This window comes from Phoenix dactylifera, chromosome 1, assembly GCF_051530095.1.
Source record: "Phoenix dactylifera cultivar Ajwa chromosome 1, Ajwa_hap1_PhDact_Kaust_v1.1, whole genome shotgun sequence".
Lineage (NCBI taxonomy): Eukaryota > Viridiplantae > Streptophyta > Magnoliopsida > Arecales > Arecaceae > Phoenix > Phoenix dactylifera.
This window is the reverse complement of record NC_143190.1, coordinates 31998614-32016657: the sequence shown is the minus strand read 5'-3', so window position 1 is coordinate 32016657 and position 18044 is coordinate 31998614. Positions and strand designations below refer to the sequence as shown.

The window sequence follows — 18044 nt, the reverse complement described above, 5'->3', positions numbered from 1 at the left end:
CTTCCTCCATTAGTTTGCGATCTTCTGAACGTAGAATGCATTTGATGGTGATTTTTAGGTTCTTCAATGGTATGTTTGCTAGACATCTTTTTCACTTTTTAAAGTTACACAGTACTTATGTCTGCAATATTTTTATGGATTAAAATGTTGCATATCATTGTACTCATCTTAGAGTTATATGAGATGAGTAGCAGCTTTTACCAAAAAAAAAAAAAAAGAAAGAAAAAAAGAGAGAGTATCATACCATATTTTTTGCACTGCAAAGATGTCGAAGAAGTTGCCCCCCTTGAGAAGCAATGAATTATAAATTTGGATTTTGACAACTTCAAGTAACTCTTTCAAGGCATCTTCAGGATTTACCAAAAAGTAAGCGTCTTCCGGAAGTTGTGAGAAGGAACTTAAGAGAGTTTTTATTTGAAGAAGTTACTCCTTGGCATGATCGGTGAATACTGGCCCATACAAGTCTATTTTAATAGCCTGAGCTTCTCGGTGATGATTGCAGATGTCATTCTGAATGATGATTTTCTGGTAATTCAAGTCATAAAGATTTGCGATTGAGATAGGATTTATTTGAGCGCTCCAGAAACTGTTATTTTTGATCTTTTTAGATGTATTCGTACCTCCATTTTCTTAAAAAAAAAAGAAAAAAAAAAGATAGGATTTACTTGAGCGGCTTAGAAGCTGGAAGAAGTGCCCATCCATGGTGCTTGGTGGGCACGAAAAAAATGAACAAATGTAAACTTAAAATGCCACAACTTGTGAACTGGACCGCGGTTGGTCGGTCCCCCCTACCGCCCACCCACCCCCGGAAGTCTTGACAGAGCACATTTGAAGGAGTGTATCTCTACTGCAATCATCAAAGCTCCTCCATGGAAGCTTGAAAATTTCTATCATTCGTCTCATCCAAGTGGGCATTGTGGCAACAGGAAACAAACCCCCTGTATCCAGATATAATCGATATATGAAAGAGCTTTTTTATTATGGTGTGCAAGATTGATTCAAAATAGTCGATCATTACGATTTCATGTCCTTGAATTTCTTATGACATTTGTAGGACTTCTCTGCACTGTAAAAGCCGAAGAGGTCGATTAATTAAAATTACTCAGTTTGATCCATCCAACTGGATACTCATAGGTTTCATATCATGTTATTCGAATAGCTAACTATTTTCCTACCTGATATTAGGGCAATTGACATCGAGGTTTCTATTGTATATTGTTCGTATTCTGTTCGAGTCTATATTGTTTAATATTAGAGTCTTTCCTTTCTGCTACATTTGAGTATGTAGAATATGGGAAACTGCAAATCACCCCAGAAAAACAGGATTTCTGTCCCAACCACTTTTGGCACTGCAGATCTGTAGAAGTCTAAAACCATGTCATAAAATTTCTTTGAGACCTGATACTGAAACACCTCCTAGCATTTCCACTCCTATATATTGGTGGATCATAGCAAATCAGCAAGTAATAAGGCTAAAAAGTCCATCTGTACTGAATCCTTTCCCACCTCTGCAAGTCCAACTTGTGTATTTCAAAGGTAAAAGGTAGGGTTTGCATGCGTGGTTAATAGGAAGTTGACATAATTTAGCTGGGACCAGATCTCTGGCTTTTTGGAGCTCAAGTGACCTGGTTCAGATGCGCATGTATCAAGTTCTCCTTGGATCTGTTTTCTCAGTTATCAATCTGGAGATATGGATAGCTATCGGTTGCCCCATTTGTATTGATTGGGTATTGTCAGAACTTTGGAATTTATTGGTTGCAAGTGGGGGTTTATAAAATGTGAAATTAAAAGTATTATCAGCTATTGTTTTCAAGCTTTGGAAGCTCCAAGTAGAGGGAAGATAATATTTTTTATGATTGGGTTCAGCTTTTACATCAGCATTATGCCAGGCTTCTGTTGTTTGTGTGACAATGGTAATAAAAGAATTTGATTTGAGTACGCACCGACCTGAAGAATTTTGGATGAATTCTTTGAACCTACCATATGTGATATTAAGTGGATCAGACTTGCAGATGGATCAAACTGAGCACTTAGCAAACTTCGCATTCTATGCACATTTTACATGCTTTAGTCTGACATTTTTCATACGCTCTTCTTCTTTAATTGTGATTCTACCAAAGCAAAAAAAAAAACACCTAACCTGCGATCTGTTTGACTACACGCGGATTGCCACATGTTCTGAAAGATTCTCTGTGAAGATATGGGACCAAATTTACAAATCGCCGAAGTTAGGGTTTTTCTCCAATTGCATAAATTGTTCAGACATAAATAATTCCCTGTATTTCCTTTTCTTTTTGTTCGCACTTGACTAGGATATAATTTAAGCTACATTTTAATTTCATACCACTCATGAGTAAGAAGCAGAGAAATAGGACTACATGGATATTCATGTCGCTATGATGGCGTGTGTTAGGCTTCAAATTTATTCAAAGTTTCTCTCTAGAGTGTATGTGAAGTGGCTAGGCTCAAATGCTAGTTTGAAGTGAGCACTGCCTTTAAGTACCTTTATGTTATTGCTGAAACTAAACTGAGGTCGGAGTGTAGCTTAGACGACCCTGAGGTCGATTAGAGATGAGCTGAGCAGGCTGACCGAGGTGCAAGGGATGGATCTCCTCTGTATGTGGCTTGTAAAAAGTTTGCTTGCTAAAAAGTTTCCGACGGAGGACCCTCCAATGCTTAAGTCAGAATCGAGATGCAATAATATGGAAGGAAAAGAATTTCAGCCAAGTGTAAGCACTATGAGTAATATTGCGTGCATACCCTTTATATAGGAAAACTCATTTTATTGTTACTTGGCCTGACGTGGCATGCAATAATGATTAGATAACGGTCGGTAGTACGATCGAGGTATAAGTGCCAGTCCACGTGAGCGGCGGGCAGCGTCGGTAGGTTGCAGCGTCGGTAGGTTGCTAGAGTTGTCGATTGTTAGGACTGTCAGTCCTTGTCGACGCGTGTTAATTGTTCTCTTTGGTTGATGGCTTCTCGGTTGGGATCAAAGTTGTCTACTTTGGTTGGTCGGCTGCTTTAGCTAGGGATAAGGTCATTCTCCTCGATTTATGTTCAGGGTCAAGATAGTAAGTCTGGCAGGTGTCCAACATTTCTCCCAGCACTTGCCCCTCATTTTTCGAGGCTGAACTGCCTTTTGGTTCGGGCGATGAAAGTCAAGTGGCCGCTTCAATCGAGGGCAAGGCTTTCGTCATGGGCAATAAATGCGTTGATCTATCTTTTTGAGGTGTTGCCGTATCTGGGTTCTTCCAAGGTGTTATCATCGCCGAGTCTCCAGAGGCATCATTAAAGTAGCGATCCGATAGATCGCCTGTGCCATACCCCAAGCTGACAGATGGTGTGATCTGCCGGAGGAGCTGAATCGACACTTTGATTAGGGTTATCCGCACCTCTATATAAGGGCGTCCTCTCTTCTCAGTCTATACTCCTTGCTTTATTTGTTGCATCGTCCGAGTGCTCAAGCATCTGGGCTCCCAGTGTCGGGTTACCCCCACACGCGTTGTGATGATCGTAGCGGAAACATATGCACGGGGTCGTTTATTTCATAAACGTCCTAGGGAACGTAGATTTTAAAAAAAATTATGAGTTCTCTAACTCAAAAAATTATAAAATCTTAAGGGAAGATTAAAATTAATAACTTGATTAATTTCAGATCTACAATTAATCTAAGTAAAGATCCTATCTTTACCTTTGAGCGGGTAGATTTTCACCGCTATCTGATGATCGACGGATTCGGTTCGCTTGAAGCCGCATAATCATCCGGCCTTTACAGGTATCCACACGAGGTAGATCGCTCCAAGCACCTTGATCTCACCGAGGTGCTAGTTTCCTTGCAGAGATCCTCTCTTTGAAGGTTGGAACTCCTCTGAGCAATCAACTCTTGATGGCTTCCAAGAGGAGGAAGAAGGAAAAAGAAGAAGAACACCTTTCTTCTTTTTCTTAGATGAAGGAGGAAGAAGAAGATGGCTTTCTTGTGGCTGAAGGAGAGGAGGAAGAGAGAAGGGGTGGCCGAAATGAATGGACTTCAATTGTTTTCAGCCCTCATGCCACCCTCCTTTTATAGGCATCTCATGCCTCGACAAAATAAGAAAAAAATTTCTACAAAATCTTTTCTTGTTTCACCCCTCCAAATTCTGCACTGCCCCTTATTTAATTCTTCCCAACCCCTTACTTAAAAGGAATTGGAGAGAATCAAGAAGAGGCCACATGGCCTCTCCTTGTGCCATGTGGAAAGCCAAGAAGGGAAGGAGGAGGGGCTGACACCCCTCCTCTTGGTGTGATGAAACAAAGGAGGAAAGGAGGGGCGGACCTGACAAAGAGGAAGGGCATCCACCCACCCCCTGCTTTCTCTTGGCGTGTGACAAAGAGGAGGGGCGGACGCCCCTCCCTTGTTTCCCTTTTTGTTTCATCCTTTGAAGGGAGGGATGCTCCCTTCCTTTCATGCCTTGATTTCCTAATCTAATTAGGAAATATGTGGTCCCTCCTTTCTTAATTGAATCCTAATCCAATTAGGACCTATTGTGTCCTCCAATTTGACTCATGTGAATCCTAATCCAATTAGAATCCAAATTGGACTAAGTTCTCTATCTAATAAGGAGTTCTAATTAATTAGGACTTTTCATCCTTATCCAATAAGGTTAAGCCTAATTGATTTAGTCCAATTGAATTAATCACATTATAATCCAATTGCAAATCTTCCTTCTTTAACTCACTAACTCTTAGTGGGTTAAACCAATTATCAATCAAATTGACAATCATGATCTATTGCGATTCTAAATCGCAATCCAATCGTCGGAACAATCAAAACCTCTTATATGTGTGATCTCATAGGTTCTATTATGTCTGATAGTGAGATATATTGTGATCTCCATCATAATATCATTGAAACTCCTTTTAATGGGTTGAAACAATTTCAACCCTTCTCTTCAGGGTTCACTGATCATCAAGTGAATGTCTTCGAGTCTTACAATCCACTAGTGACACCTAGCAGCATATAGTGGCAACCCAGCAGAACGGAATGGATGAACCTCTAAGTGCAGTTAATTATGATACAGTTCCTCTATCATAGATTCCGACAAGACGGAGGTTATGGATAACTCGTCAAATTTTATCGTCTGTCATATGTCAAATTTATTTGACTCAAGTTTGAGATTGAAAAACTTCTTTCCAAAATGCTGGGCCAAGGTCTTTCAAACTTAGTCTCATAAATCACATAGGATCACTCCTAATCTATCAAAGTCGATACATCTCATCTAGATGCAATCCTAATCCAACAACAAATCTACTGCAGTCAATTTGCATTACAAGGACCTTTAGGGCCCATGTTTATGTGCTCATTAAACTACGGCAACCTTACTGTGATTAGTTGAGGCATCGCAAGTCTAAGTACTAGTCATATAACTGTAGCATCAAGTTAGTCACCGACGAGTGGATAGACATCCAAGTGACTTTTTGCTTTGGTCACGCTCAGTACCCTTATTCTCTAATAAGCACTTGCACAATCACTCCAGTGTCTCCACACTGTGGACTCAAGACTCATCCATCAAAAAAAGTGATTTGTGCACTAATCTTATCGGATCGATCACCGTCCTTCGTGATGATCCATCGATCAGAAGTAGTTCAGGAATTAATTACCTAATGATATATGTCTTAAATTTTGAACTCTTGAGAATATGTGTAATTATCTAATTAATTTTTAGGACGATTCATGGACACATAATAATATGAATGAACAAAATACTCAATTTTATTAATTAATAAAAAGATCAAGTACAAATTTTATGCCCCAGAATAATTACAATGCGTCTGCCAAATTGGCTTCTAGGGCATACTTCTAACACCCCAGTGGTGCTCCAGCGAAATCCTTTGTCCTTGGCTCCGATGCCCCTTGTGCTCTTCCATTTCTGGTGGGTGTTCGCTCCTTTGGTTGCTCCGCCCTCCTCCTCTGCCTTCTTCTATCTTCGTCTCGTCCTTGACTTTTTCTTCAGTCTTTCTTTTCATCTTTTCAAGTTATACTCTTTGCTTCATTTGTTGCTCCATCCAAGTGCTCAAGCATTCAGGCTCCCAGGTGGTGCCCCGGTGAAATCCTTTATCTCTGGCTCCAATGCCCCCCGCACTCCTCCATTTCTAGTGGGTATTTGCTCCATTGGCTGCTCGGCCCTCCTCTTTGGCCTTCTTCTATCTTCTATGTCTCGTCTGACTTTTTCTTCAGTCTTTCTTTTCATCTTCTTTTTGCCACCATGAGCGAGGCTGAGGTTAGTGCCTCGAAGGAGAGTCGGCCGTTTGACCACTCTTCTTGAGGTCGGCAGTCATCGCCTCTAGGCAAGGCTGGGTTCGAGGTATGGTCGGGCTCGGATTACGAGGCATCCATCCTCACTCAGGCAGAAATGGACCTCATTCGAGCTTAGCATTTTGTACCTCCGAGTTCACCGTTGAGCTTGCTGGTCCTGGTGACCGAGTAACCAACCTGCGCCCTTCTTGGCTCGGCTTGTATGAGGAGACTCTATGGACCGGGCTGAAACTTTCTCTCCACCCCTTATTTGTGCAATTGGAGTGTTACCACCTCGTCCCGACCCAACTAGTGCCGAACTCCCGGCGGGACTTGGTCGGTTTCCTTTCTCTTTATTTTTTTCGGAACATCCGAGCCTCGGTGTCCCTTTTTCGAGGGTGCTTCACCTTGAAGAAACATCCTCAGGACAACAACTGGTGGTATTTCTCTCCTCGAAAGGGCCGCTAACTGCTCTGAGATACTCTCTCTTCCATCTATGGAAAGAGAGGTTTTTCTTCGTCCACTTCGAGCAGCCCATGGGAATTTGATGCCATGGGAAGGGCACCTCAGAGAGATTTGAATTGGCTGCCAAGATTGTCCGATGATGATCAAAGGGCCCTTTCTCTAGCGCTAATTTGTTGCCGCTAAAACTAGGCTAAAGTTGGAGCGCAGCTCGGACGAATCTAAGGTTGACTGGAGACGAGCTAAGCAGGCTGATTGAGGTGCGGGGGAGTGGATCTCCTCCCTGTGTGGCCTGCAAAAAGTTTGCTTGTCTGAGAATTTTCGGTAGGGGACCCTTCGATACCAAAGTTAGAATCGAAAGGCAATAGCATAAAAGAAAGAGAATTTCAGCAGAGTGTAGGCTTTATGAGTAATATTGTATGCATACCTGAGGCCCCTCAGGGTGCCCGTTTATTTTGGAGAAACTCATTTTGTCATTACCTGGTATGACGTGGCATACAATGATGGTCAGGTAGCGACCAGTAGTACAACCGAGGCATGGGTGCCAGTTCGCGTGGGCGGCGAGCACATCGGTGGGGTGTAGGCTGTGGTGCTGCTGTGACTGCGGGCCGTCAGAACTGTTGTTTGTTAGAACTGTTAGTCCTTATCGACACGAGTTGATTGTTCTCCTTGGCTGATGGCTTCTCGACTGAGATTGAGGTCGCTCACTTCGGCTGGTTGGCTTTTCAGTTAGGTGTTCAACAATTTCTCCTAATACTTTAGATTTTGGAATTTGGATTGTGTTGAGTTGAATCTAAAGCAGCTACCTATATAATTGGATTCTCTTTTAGGCGTCACATGGAAGTATTCAGCTGCAACACATTGTTATATTAGTGCCTTTTCTTTGAGGATTGTAGTCTAGACCGCCTATGTAATATGACTTGCTCATGTATCTAGGACTCCTGAAATGGCTATCAGAGAGATGATGGAGTTCAATAATGCTTGTAGTAGTTGTAAATGCAGCACAGTATCCAATCAACCTGCTCGATCTTCTATGTTTATTTTCTTCTTATGCTTCCTCAATGTAGAACTATGGTAATGCTGAAGTTTCTGAGTTTGGAAAATCCTTAGAATATTTCTGCAGTAGACTCATTGTAAAGTACTCCGTCTTGGTACCTTTTATATTCGGAAAAACTGGGCTTCTTCGGTTCTTACCATGTACGTGTCTCCAAGCTTTTATTCCCTCTCTTATCTTGCGTGCTGGCTTTCACATCTGCCTCCATGAACTCGTAGTCCTTGCGTGACAAGCGTCCTTGTGGCATTGGTGGGCCTGAAAAGTGGAAACAGGCGAGCCTTCTCCCCACCCTTCCCTTTCTCCTCTCTCCTTTCTCATCTCTTTATCCCACTCAACTTGGTCTTCCCTCTCTTTACGAAAAGGTGGCGGATTTGTTCCGTCTCTGTGTCCCTTCATGATTGCTGCATCGTGATGTTCGCCAGCGTACAAGGTCATGCTTATATTCTAGTTTGCACCACCAGTTGATATCATGATTACGTCCACAGATTTGATCGGGTTTGGTGCTGGTACTGATATAGTGATATTGTAGTGTAATTAATTTAACCTCATGATTTGCATCATTAGCTGAAAATTGATATTTAAAGTCCTAGTCCTACCATCTGCACCTAACCAAAGCATTATTATAATTGTAATCCATTTTATTCCCTAGTGAATACTGACTGGCTCTTTTTCTTTTTTTTTTTTCTAAAAAAATACGTTGAGCTCCTAGTTTTGCATCCTAAAACATCAATCGTTTCTTGGTCTCATGGATTGAATTGAAAGTCTTATCTTTTATTCTTTCATTTTTAGATAATTGAAACAAATGCAGTATAAGTTTGCGAAACTTTTTTTTATTCATCTCTTTATTTTTTAACAGAAATTTCACTAGGATTTTCCTGTCACATAAACTTGTTGTATAGGAAAATTATTAATGTTTTTTTTTGGGTACTACGATAACTCACATCAACCTGGCGTGAGTTCTACCATCAGATCTAAAGAAATAAGAGTACATAAGAGTAGGGGAGCGAAGTCAGTTCCTGTCCATAAAACCTCTCCCGAGTGGTGGGCAGTAAAAGAAGCGACTCAGTCTGCTGTCGAGTTCGCCTCCCGATACACATGGGTCGCCTGGAACGATCTGCAGCTAGCCACCAAGCTCTGGATATCCTTGAGTAGGGGATGACCATCGCCTTGTCGTCTGGCGTCGTGAATCCACTCAGTCACCAGTCTCTCTCCAGGATGATGCAGTCTGACTCTAGAATCCTCCTTGCATAGGTGACTCCTTCCCACTCATTATTATCTTCTACTTTCACTCAATAACCATTACTTTGAAAGTTATGTTATTTACTCTCAGTTCTATCAACTCACAAGAGAAACCTCAAAGTCCAAGAAAAGCTAACGTCCGGTTATGATAGAGCAGCACCACGAACTATATTCTATCACCCTTTTTTCTCCATTTAAACTCACTGAACGATGGGAAGCGGTTGCCTTTCCATGATATCTACTCAATTGATCTCGTTGCCTCAATCATGGATGGCAATTGTATGGCTGACCTTCTTTTGGCGGCCACAATCCAATCAGTGGTAGTGTTGTGGTGGAAGATACTCTCAACGAAAGCTCGTTGTCCAAATCCATCGGTCCCCATCTTTTGATTCCGTAACTGTTCATCTCCCTTGTTGGATGTTGATCGCTCTTCTAGTCAATAATCAGATAGATTCAATATAGATTTTATGGATGCGATGACGTTTTTTATGTTGTATATCCAAATTGTGGTAAAATATGTAGTAGATGCCAGACTCTAGATGCTTACACTTATATATAATTCTAGATGCACCATGGTCTTGTGCAGCATGTATGCTCCCCATCAATTTGCAATTTAGACCTTTGTGATTTGCTTGACTATTGATGATACATAGATCACATGAACTCATCATCAGTTGCTAGTACAATGCTTTGAGATTCTCATCCAGCCCTATAATTTTATATATTTACATTTGTAGAAAAATAAACTTGAGTTTTGAGTCACTTGATGTAACAATTCAGGACCTCATCCAGAATGACTAGCCGAAAGGAAAGGTTATTATTTGGGTTCTTTAATACTATATAATCACCCAAGATCTGCCCAGCGAATAATCGATGTAGGACTAAATACACACCAGTATGGATCCTCAAACTCGAATTGTTATCTAGCTTCCTGGTCAATGATTTAAAATAGCAAAGGGATGCACCACCGAGTCATTGATGATGGACTCCATGCATGTATCAATTCATGACTAGTTAGTTTGTTCACCGATTCGAAGCTTAATATGCTACAAATGGTTAATTCTTCTATAAGCCAAGATGGTTAGGTTAACCATCAGATTTTAGAGTAGTTTTTGATGTTGCTATTCTCAATTAAAGCCCAGAAAACTATTTGGTGCGCTATTTTGCGTATTCATTATCAGACAAGGGGAACGGGCAAGGCGTGTGCCTCCAAGAAGTACCTCTAGATCCCATTTTTGCGGTGGTGGAAACTTAATGAAACTGCGAAGCCATAAAAGACGCAGATTCCGTGATGGATGCTTAAATTGCTGTGCCACCACGTGTTCACGCATTCTAGACCCGTTTCTCAGTTCCCAATCATCCAATCTTAGGTCAATTCAGTGCTCCATTATTGAGCTACGTCCATCGCCATCACCATTTCCATTTAAGATATGACACCCGCTCAATAATGGAGCGTTCAAGTAGTGGTCGCCCAGTTCGTGCTGCTTGCTAATAAATAGAAACTCTACAGATCGATGCATCTCCAAATCAAATTCCGAAGATCCCAATTAATTCCACGGCCTATTCCTAGAGCATTCTGTCGCCATTAAAGTATATGATGCCTTTCAAGGCTCCATTTGGAAAAATTTTGAAGGAGCAGAATGCACTTTCTGTCCATCTAAAACTACTTTTGGATGAAAAATGATTTTTAGTAAAAATTTCGGAAAACTGTTTTAGCTGTTTTAAGCTTTGTTGGAAAGCTATTTTTTTAACTATAGTACCCATAATAAAATATAACAATTATATACTTTGTTGCTTTATTAATCTAAAAATATGCTAAAGCCCTAACAAAGAACTCTATCTGTGGATCAGATTCCCTTCCGTACAAAAAAAAAAGTTCTTGTTTCCTACTATTGTATTATACTATAAATATAATATTATATTACCTTATATTATAATACATTAATAAGTTATGTTAAATAATTTAATATTATGTTATATTATGAAAAATTAATATATGCAAATAATTATAATATTTTGTATCTTTATTATTGTATTATACTATAAATATAATATTATATTAAATTATATCATAATACATTGATATATTATATTAAATAATTTAATCTTATATTAAATTATTATATTATAGTATATAATGTTATATTACTATATTATAATAATATTATATTAGATTATAGTAATATTATACTATATAATATATTTATGTATTAATATATATTATATTTTATTATATTCTATTGGATAATAGTATGCAATGTTGTTTATAATAATTTTATTATATAAAAATATTTTTTCAGTTTGTTTACCAAAAATATGTTAAAGTAGTATAACACTATAAAAATATAGTTACTAAACAGCAAATAGCTTTTTCTAAAAGCTCTATTTTAAAAAATTATATTTTAAACAATTCTACTTCTAAAAGCTGTATTGCTAACGGCGTTCCAAACAAGGGTAGCTCTATGGTCGTATACAAAATAAAATAAAATAAAAATAGAGATAAGAGGAGGAGGATTCCCTTAGAGACACGTGGTGGTTCAGTCGCGGCATCTAGATTCCCTCTCGTCAACCGCAGACGTGTCCGCCATAAGCAATCCCTGAAAAGATCTTCGTGTCCCCTCCCTTCGCTGACGCCACCTTTCTCGCCGGCCGTCCCTGGCCCCCCAGGTCCCATTACGGCCACGTGGCATTCGATGCGGACCAAGTTTGCGGGCCCTGGTTTCCTGTCAGTTGGTACGTGTCAAGGAATCGTATGTCTACGGCCGGGCTCGGACTATACGTCCGCCGATGTTTTTTCCAGTAGATCTCCGACACGTCATCTAACAGAGATGGACGGCGCGGTGGTCGGGACAGCGAGGTTTCCACTCGCCCCCCGTTTTAAATTTCCTCCAGGCCGGAGTAATCGAGGCTATCCGACACGTGTCGTGATCCGGTGCTGTACCGGCCAGGAGCTCTGGGGAACAGCTAAGAGAGAGGGTGAGAGAAAAGCCGACCGGCACGTGTCAACACGTTGAGCGAGGCCTGGGGCGCAGTACGTGTCCCGAGGAGGTGTTTGGCTTGCATATTTCGCGACGTCGATCGTTGGAGCGCACAGCTCTCGAAGCAATCCAACGGTGAATTGGCTTTCGCGCGAAAGATACACCACCTATTCCCCGAGGTCAGCCGAGGTCACGCCTGCCGCCTGGAGACGTCTGTTTGGCGTCCCTGCTAACTACCAAATCTCGCCACGTGCCCCTCCGGACCCCTGGTCGGCGGACACGTGGCGACTCGGTGGGTGCTGCAGGCTGGGTGCAGGAGCATTTTGGAAATTCTCGAAACTTTCAGGGCACTCAAAATCTCCTCCCTGAACCCTGTCTCTCCTGTTTGTTCTTTATCCCACCACCTCTGTTCCAGTCTCTCTAATGGCTTCTTTGCTTCCGTTCTCTACTCTTCAACTCGATCTCCTTCGGACATCGGATTCATGGCCTTCTTTAATGGATCCTTATACCCTTTTTTCGATTTGAAAAGGATAAGCTATGATCTTACTCTTGCTTATTCTTTATTCTTTGCCTCCTCTCTTCTCGGTTCTACGAGTTTTTCTTCGTGTTATGCCCATCATCTTATAACAAAATCCAGCGTCTAAGCTTATCCAAATTGCGAGCAAAAGGGAGAATCGGTGAAAAAGTACGATAAAAATCGTTTTTTTTTTGTTGCTTATTTGTATTAATGGCGGCGAAGGCAACGGAGGGGGAGATAGAAGAGCTCTCTGCTCGCATGCAGGGCTGTCCTACAGATTTTTTGAAGCGTTTTGGAGGGAATCGCGGCCATGATGAGCCAGCAGTGGTGGCCGCGAGAGAGGAGGTGGAAGAGATTGAGCTTAGCCTGGGGTTGTCTTTGGGCGGTTGCTTTGGAGTGGAAAGCAAGGAGAGGAAGCTTGTTCGGTCGTCTTCGGTCGCTACGCTGTCGATGTTTCCGCTGGAGCATGACCTCCCGATGGTTCCTCCCCTCGCGAGGACGTGCTCGCTGCCGACGGAGACGGAGGAGGAGCATAGGAAGAGGAAGGAGCTGCAGAGCTTGAAGAGATTGGAGGCCAAGAGGAAGAGATCAGAGAAGAAGAACTTGTCAAAGTTGGCAGCGGTGAGGGATCAAAGGGATGAGAATTTAAATGAGGGAGTGAATGGTGGGCATGGTAGGGTGCTGCCGATGGCAGTTCATACCGAGCTCAGTGGCTTCCCTGCTGTTCCCGGCAGCAACAAAGTTAGAGGCTTGATGCATGGTGCTCGGCCGATAGATGCCTCTGGATGTTTCAGTCTGGCGTCTCAGGGTCCCGCTGGATTTCAGGGGAGTAGCTCGTCCGGCGTGCCGGACTTCAAGACCCTTTCAGTGCAAGGTATAGTTTTGATTCAGTATTCTTCCCATATTTGCTGAAGTATGACAACATATTCGATCACTGTTTCTCCCTTGTTTTTAAATGCATAGAGATTATGCGCAAGTTGTTGGTCTTGCTTTGCTTAGCGAATTCATCATGAGAATTGAATGTTGATTGGGTTACGTTTTGATGGTGATTTGAGTTGGAGACTTGGCTGCTTGTTTTTTTCCCAATCTTTAGGAAACTTTTGGAGTGGGTGGTTGAAGTCTTGATTACTTTTTCTATCGTACTTCTTCTTCTTTTTTTTTTTTTGACTCTCTCTCCCATTCTGTCTCTATTGATTGGTTTTCTTGTTGCTAGATTGTGGCCTAGTTTCTTTTTAAGTTTGGTAGATGGAGTAGTAGTTCTTTTGGATACTTATTGTTTGGTGAACATCCAGTACTTTTCTTGTTAATTGACGAATGCATTATGTGGCTTTTTCCGTTTTCTTTTTTGTTTAATCATTTGTAGTTTTTTTTTTCTAAATACGAATTTTGTTGTTTGGTGTCTCTTAATTCTTTCTATTGATTGTTAGAAAAATTACCGGAGGGAAATATTGCCTTTTTGTTCCAACTTCTTCGCTTTATTTTTCTGATACTTCCTTTGTGATGTTTACAACACTATGCAGATAAGCCCTACTTGAACTTTAGCTTCAACTCTGTTTCAGTCAAGATATAAAAGCTTATCAGAAAGAAAAGATTCAAAAGGTTGAAATATCTTTTAGGTATTCTCCAGGTTAAGATGGGTATTCATTTGAATTATGTGGGCTCTTGCAGAGTACCACCTATAAAATGGAAGGTAGAGAATCTGACTGTTTTTGTGAAGGTTTTTTTCACATAGGCATCTGAATCTTAACAAGCCGGAATTCGAACATGACTTCGAGAATTATTTTCATCTTATTTAGCTGAATTATAAAGCAAATGAATCTTAATTCGTCTCCCCTTAGGCAAAGTAGTTTCATTGGGGGTTTTGGTAGTCTGTTTCAGCTTAATACTGATGCTGAGAAAAAGTTTAGTAGAAACAGAATTCTGAATTTGGAAATTGATTGATAATTTTTCCAATGCAAGACCTAGACTACCAGTCTCTCCACCTTACTTTTACGAGTTGCACATCCTTTGGACCCTACTCCTTGAGAGCCAGTTTGTGATTTACCGGCATATCATATCATTGCCTTCAAACCATCTGGGTTTTACCTCCTGGAAGAGATCAACTCTCATCTTTTGGTTATTGCTGAATATCTCTTGTAAAATTTGGAGTCTACCATTTTGTGTGTTCATGAAAGTATTATGCTCATAAGATTCTTCAAATTGCGTGACATGTCATTCCATCTCATTTTCATATTTGACACTTTCACTGCCATCCAAAAAATATTTATCAGCATCTCATCTTCTTATCGTTGGTTCATTCATGGTATTCAATACCGGCAGGCTAGCAGCAAACTTTTCGTCAGTGCATGAAGTTGTGATTATACTTTATGCTTGTTGCTTCATTTATACTAACAAACTCTTATCCATATCACATTTATCTTATCCTGTTGCACTGTTGATGTAACCCTCAAAATTATAACAAAAATCGACTATTTAGATATGTCAAGAATAATGGGAGCACGCATGTGATTGTCTGAGAAAAAAATTTGAGTTGTGGATTGGCCTTTTAGATTGTTCTTTCCTCCCAATATCAGCAACATGAGCTTATAAAATGAGCACATTCATGATGTCCATAAGTTGTTCATCTCATGTAATCAGGGCATTTGTAGAAGCGAGACAATTGAATGATCTGTCTATATTTCTGATTCTGTTGAATGGAAATCCATAACAATTGTGCTGAACTCCAGATATCTTTTTTTTTTTTTTTTTAGGTGATGAAGCTGAACTGTAAAGAGAATGAAGAGAATAGTTTATTAACCCACTCAAAACAGCATGCTGTATAGGTACATATATGGTTCTGATGAACTGGTAAAACGAGGAGATAAGTTCAGAGTTGTTTCCAACGGAACAACTTAGTTACAAGAGCTTATCCACCAGACTTATCTAAAGAGAGATAGAGATAGAAACCAGTGCTACAGGATCAGATCTGTTACAAACTATTATAGTTACCTTTTTTAACTGTTCCTTTTTAATCTTATCACCTTAGCGCCAAGCATTTGTAACTCCCTTGTTATATAGTTTTAATTCTTGGTTTAATTTCTTAGGGTCAAATGGTTGTGCTACAGTCAGGAGCCCCTCGACCACCATGTCATTTCCTGAGAATACCAATCATAAAGCAGCAACCAGCCCTGCGACAATGATGGTTGGGAAGCCTGCTCTCTCTGCTAGGGAGGAAGAAGAATCCTCGACGAAGACTTCAGCGAGACCGAACGGGGTGCCGAGAGAGATGGAGAGGAACATGATGCAAGAGATGCCATGCGTGTCCACGACGGGGGATGGTCCAAATGGGAGGAGGATTGAAGGTTTCCTCTACAGATACAAGAAGGGGGAGGAGCTGAGGATTGTGTGCGTGTGCCATGGCAGCTTCCTTACGCCCGCAGAGTTTGTTCGGCACGCCGGAGGTGGGGATGTAGCTCACCCCCTCAGGCACATTGTTGTCAACCCAAGCCCATCAGCCTTCTTGTAATGGTGGTCACCCTTAGTTACCCAGGACCTTGTCAGAAAAACCACTGTTCCAACCATTTGGGGTCTATAAAGAGAAGTCCCCAAGAGTGGAACTTAGAGAATGAGAAAAGGAAGTTTTACTGTTTTTTTTTTTTCTGAGTATGCTGAGCTTTAGTTTCATTTTCTTTCTGGACTGCATGGTGTCTGTTGTTTTGATAATATGCAAGCAGAAAATTTTCACATGTTCATATTCTTTCCCTCGTTCCTTTTGATTGGCTTGCAGATTTGCGTTCTTCTATTCATGATAGTTTTCTCCATGTATTTGATTCGAGCAAATGCTACGAGTACAACGTTTATGAGGCCTTTTTTTTAAAAAAAAAAATTACGCTTCTGTGCTGTTTCCACTGAAGAAGAGGGGGAAAATGGGAAATAGCTACGTTGGAGTAGGCTTGGGTGACGCTGCAAAGTTGGGCTAAGTTTCAGGTGGGCTGGGAGCAAGGAAATGGGCAAAGGCTTTAGCTCTCGAGATGATACAAGTATACATGCAAGTAACTTCACGTTTCTAATTTTATTTTTTAATTAGCCAAGTGAACGTATGACCTACGTTAAGCCGGTCACTTTAAGATCCACACAGCACATCAGGATGGCTCTCAGTCGGCAAACTCGATCAAGGGGTCTCCTATTTGTACCGCTAATAAAAAAAAATAATGTTCAGAAAGTGTAAAGAATGCTATCCCATGTAATTCATGCATGTGTCGTATTGCTGCTGCTGAAATAGACTGAGGTCAGAGCGTAACTCGGATAACCTTAAGGTTAGAGTGTAGCTCGGACAATCCAGAGGTTGGTTGGAGACGAGCTGAGCAGGTTGATTGAGGTGCGAGGGATGAATTTCCTCAGTGTAGGCCCTGCAAAAAGTCTACTTGCTAGACAGTTTCCGACGGAGGATCCTTCGATGCCTAACTTAGAATCGAGAAGTAATAGTCTAGAAAAAAGATAATTTTAGTAGAGCGTAGGCTCAATGAGTAATGTTGCATGCATACCTGATGTCCCTCGAGCTGCCCCTTTATATAGGAGAGCCCATTTTGTTGTTACCTAGCATTACGTAACGTGTAATGATGGTTAGATAATGGCCGGTAGTACGGCCGAGGCATGGGTGCCAGTTCGCATGGGCGGCGGGCAGTGCTAGTGGGGCGTAGGCCATAGTATTGCCGCGATTGCAGGCCACCAGAGCTATCGGTGGTTATGACTGTCAGTCCTTGTTGACACATGCTGATTGTTCTTTTCAGCTAGTTGTTTCTCGGCTAATCAACTCAGCCAGGGCCGAGGTCACTCACTTCGGTTGGTCGGTTGCTCGATTGGGGCTGAGGTTGTCCTCCACGACTTATGTCCGGGGTCAGGGAGGAGGTCTGGCCCAAGGTCAAGGTGTCCAACATTTTCTCCTACACATGGACCCCATTTTTGAGGCTGAATTGCCTCCCAGTTCGGGTGATGGAAGTTAAGTCGCCACTTCGATCGAGGGTGAGACTTTCATCGTGGGAAATAAATGCGCTGATTCGTCTTCTCGAAGCGTCGCCATATCTGGGTTGTCCCAAGACGTCATCACTATAGCATTTGCACCTCTATATAAGGGCTTCCCCAACCTTCAGCTTCCACCCCTCACTGCGCTTGTTCCTTGGTCTGAGTGCTCGAGTGCCCAAGCTAGTGGTGCTCTGGTGAAGTCTTTCGTCTCCGGCTCCAACGTCCCCTATGCTCCTCCATTTTTTATGGGTATTCGCTCCTTTGTTTGCTCGACTCTTTTCCTTGTCTTGTCTGTTGCTGCCTTATTTTCTTCTTCATCCTTCTCCTGCGCCTTGTTCTTCGTTTTGCAGTTCTCGCCACCATGAAAACCGATCTCGTGTTGATTCTCGAGAAGAGAAAGATGAAGAAGAGATCGACCGTAGCCGTCAAGGGTGAGGCCTCTAAGAGGAAAAAGTCGAGTGGGGAATCCTCCTTGTCTTTTCTTGCACCGTTGAGACCACCATCAAGGTCGATGCTGAA

The 18044-nt window shown here is 41.6% G+C and overlaps 1 protein-coding gene across 2 annotated transcripts; it reads left to right on the top strand.

Annotated features, from left to right (window-relative positions):
* Positions 1 to 12356: 12356 nt before the first annotated feature.
* On the top strand, positions 12357 to 16249 carry LOC103718211 (ninja-family protein AFP3-like). Of its 2 annotated transcripts, none has more exons than XM_008806920.6 (2): positions 12357 to 13398; positions 15608 to 16249. In XM_008806920.6, the coding sequence occupies exons 1-2, from the start codon at positions 12735 to 12737 to the stop codon at positions 16027 to 16029; spliced, it is 1086 nt and encodes a 361-aa protein (XP_008805142.4). In that variant the 5' UTR covers positions 12357 to 12734; the 3' UTR covers positions 16030 to 16249. The 2 variants fall into 2 exon arrangements, with proteins under 2 accessions (XP_008805142.4, XP_088577718.2); XM_088721592.2 differs by having other exon boundaries at positions 12364 to 13398; positions 15629 to 16249.
* Positions 16250 to 18044: the final 1795 nt, after the last annotated feature.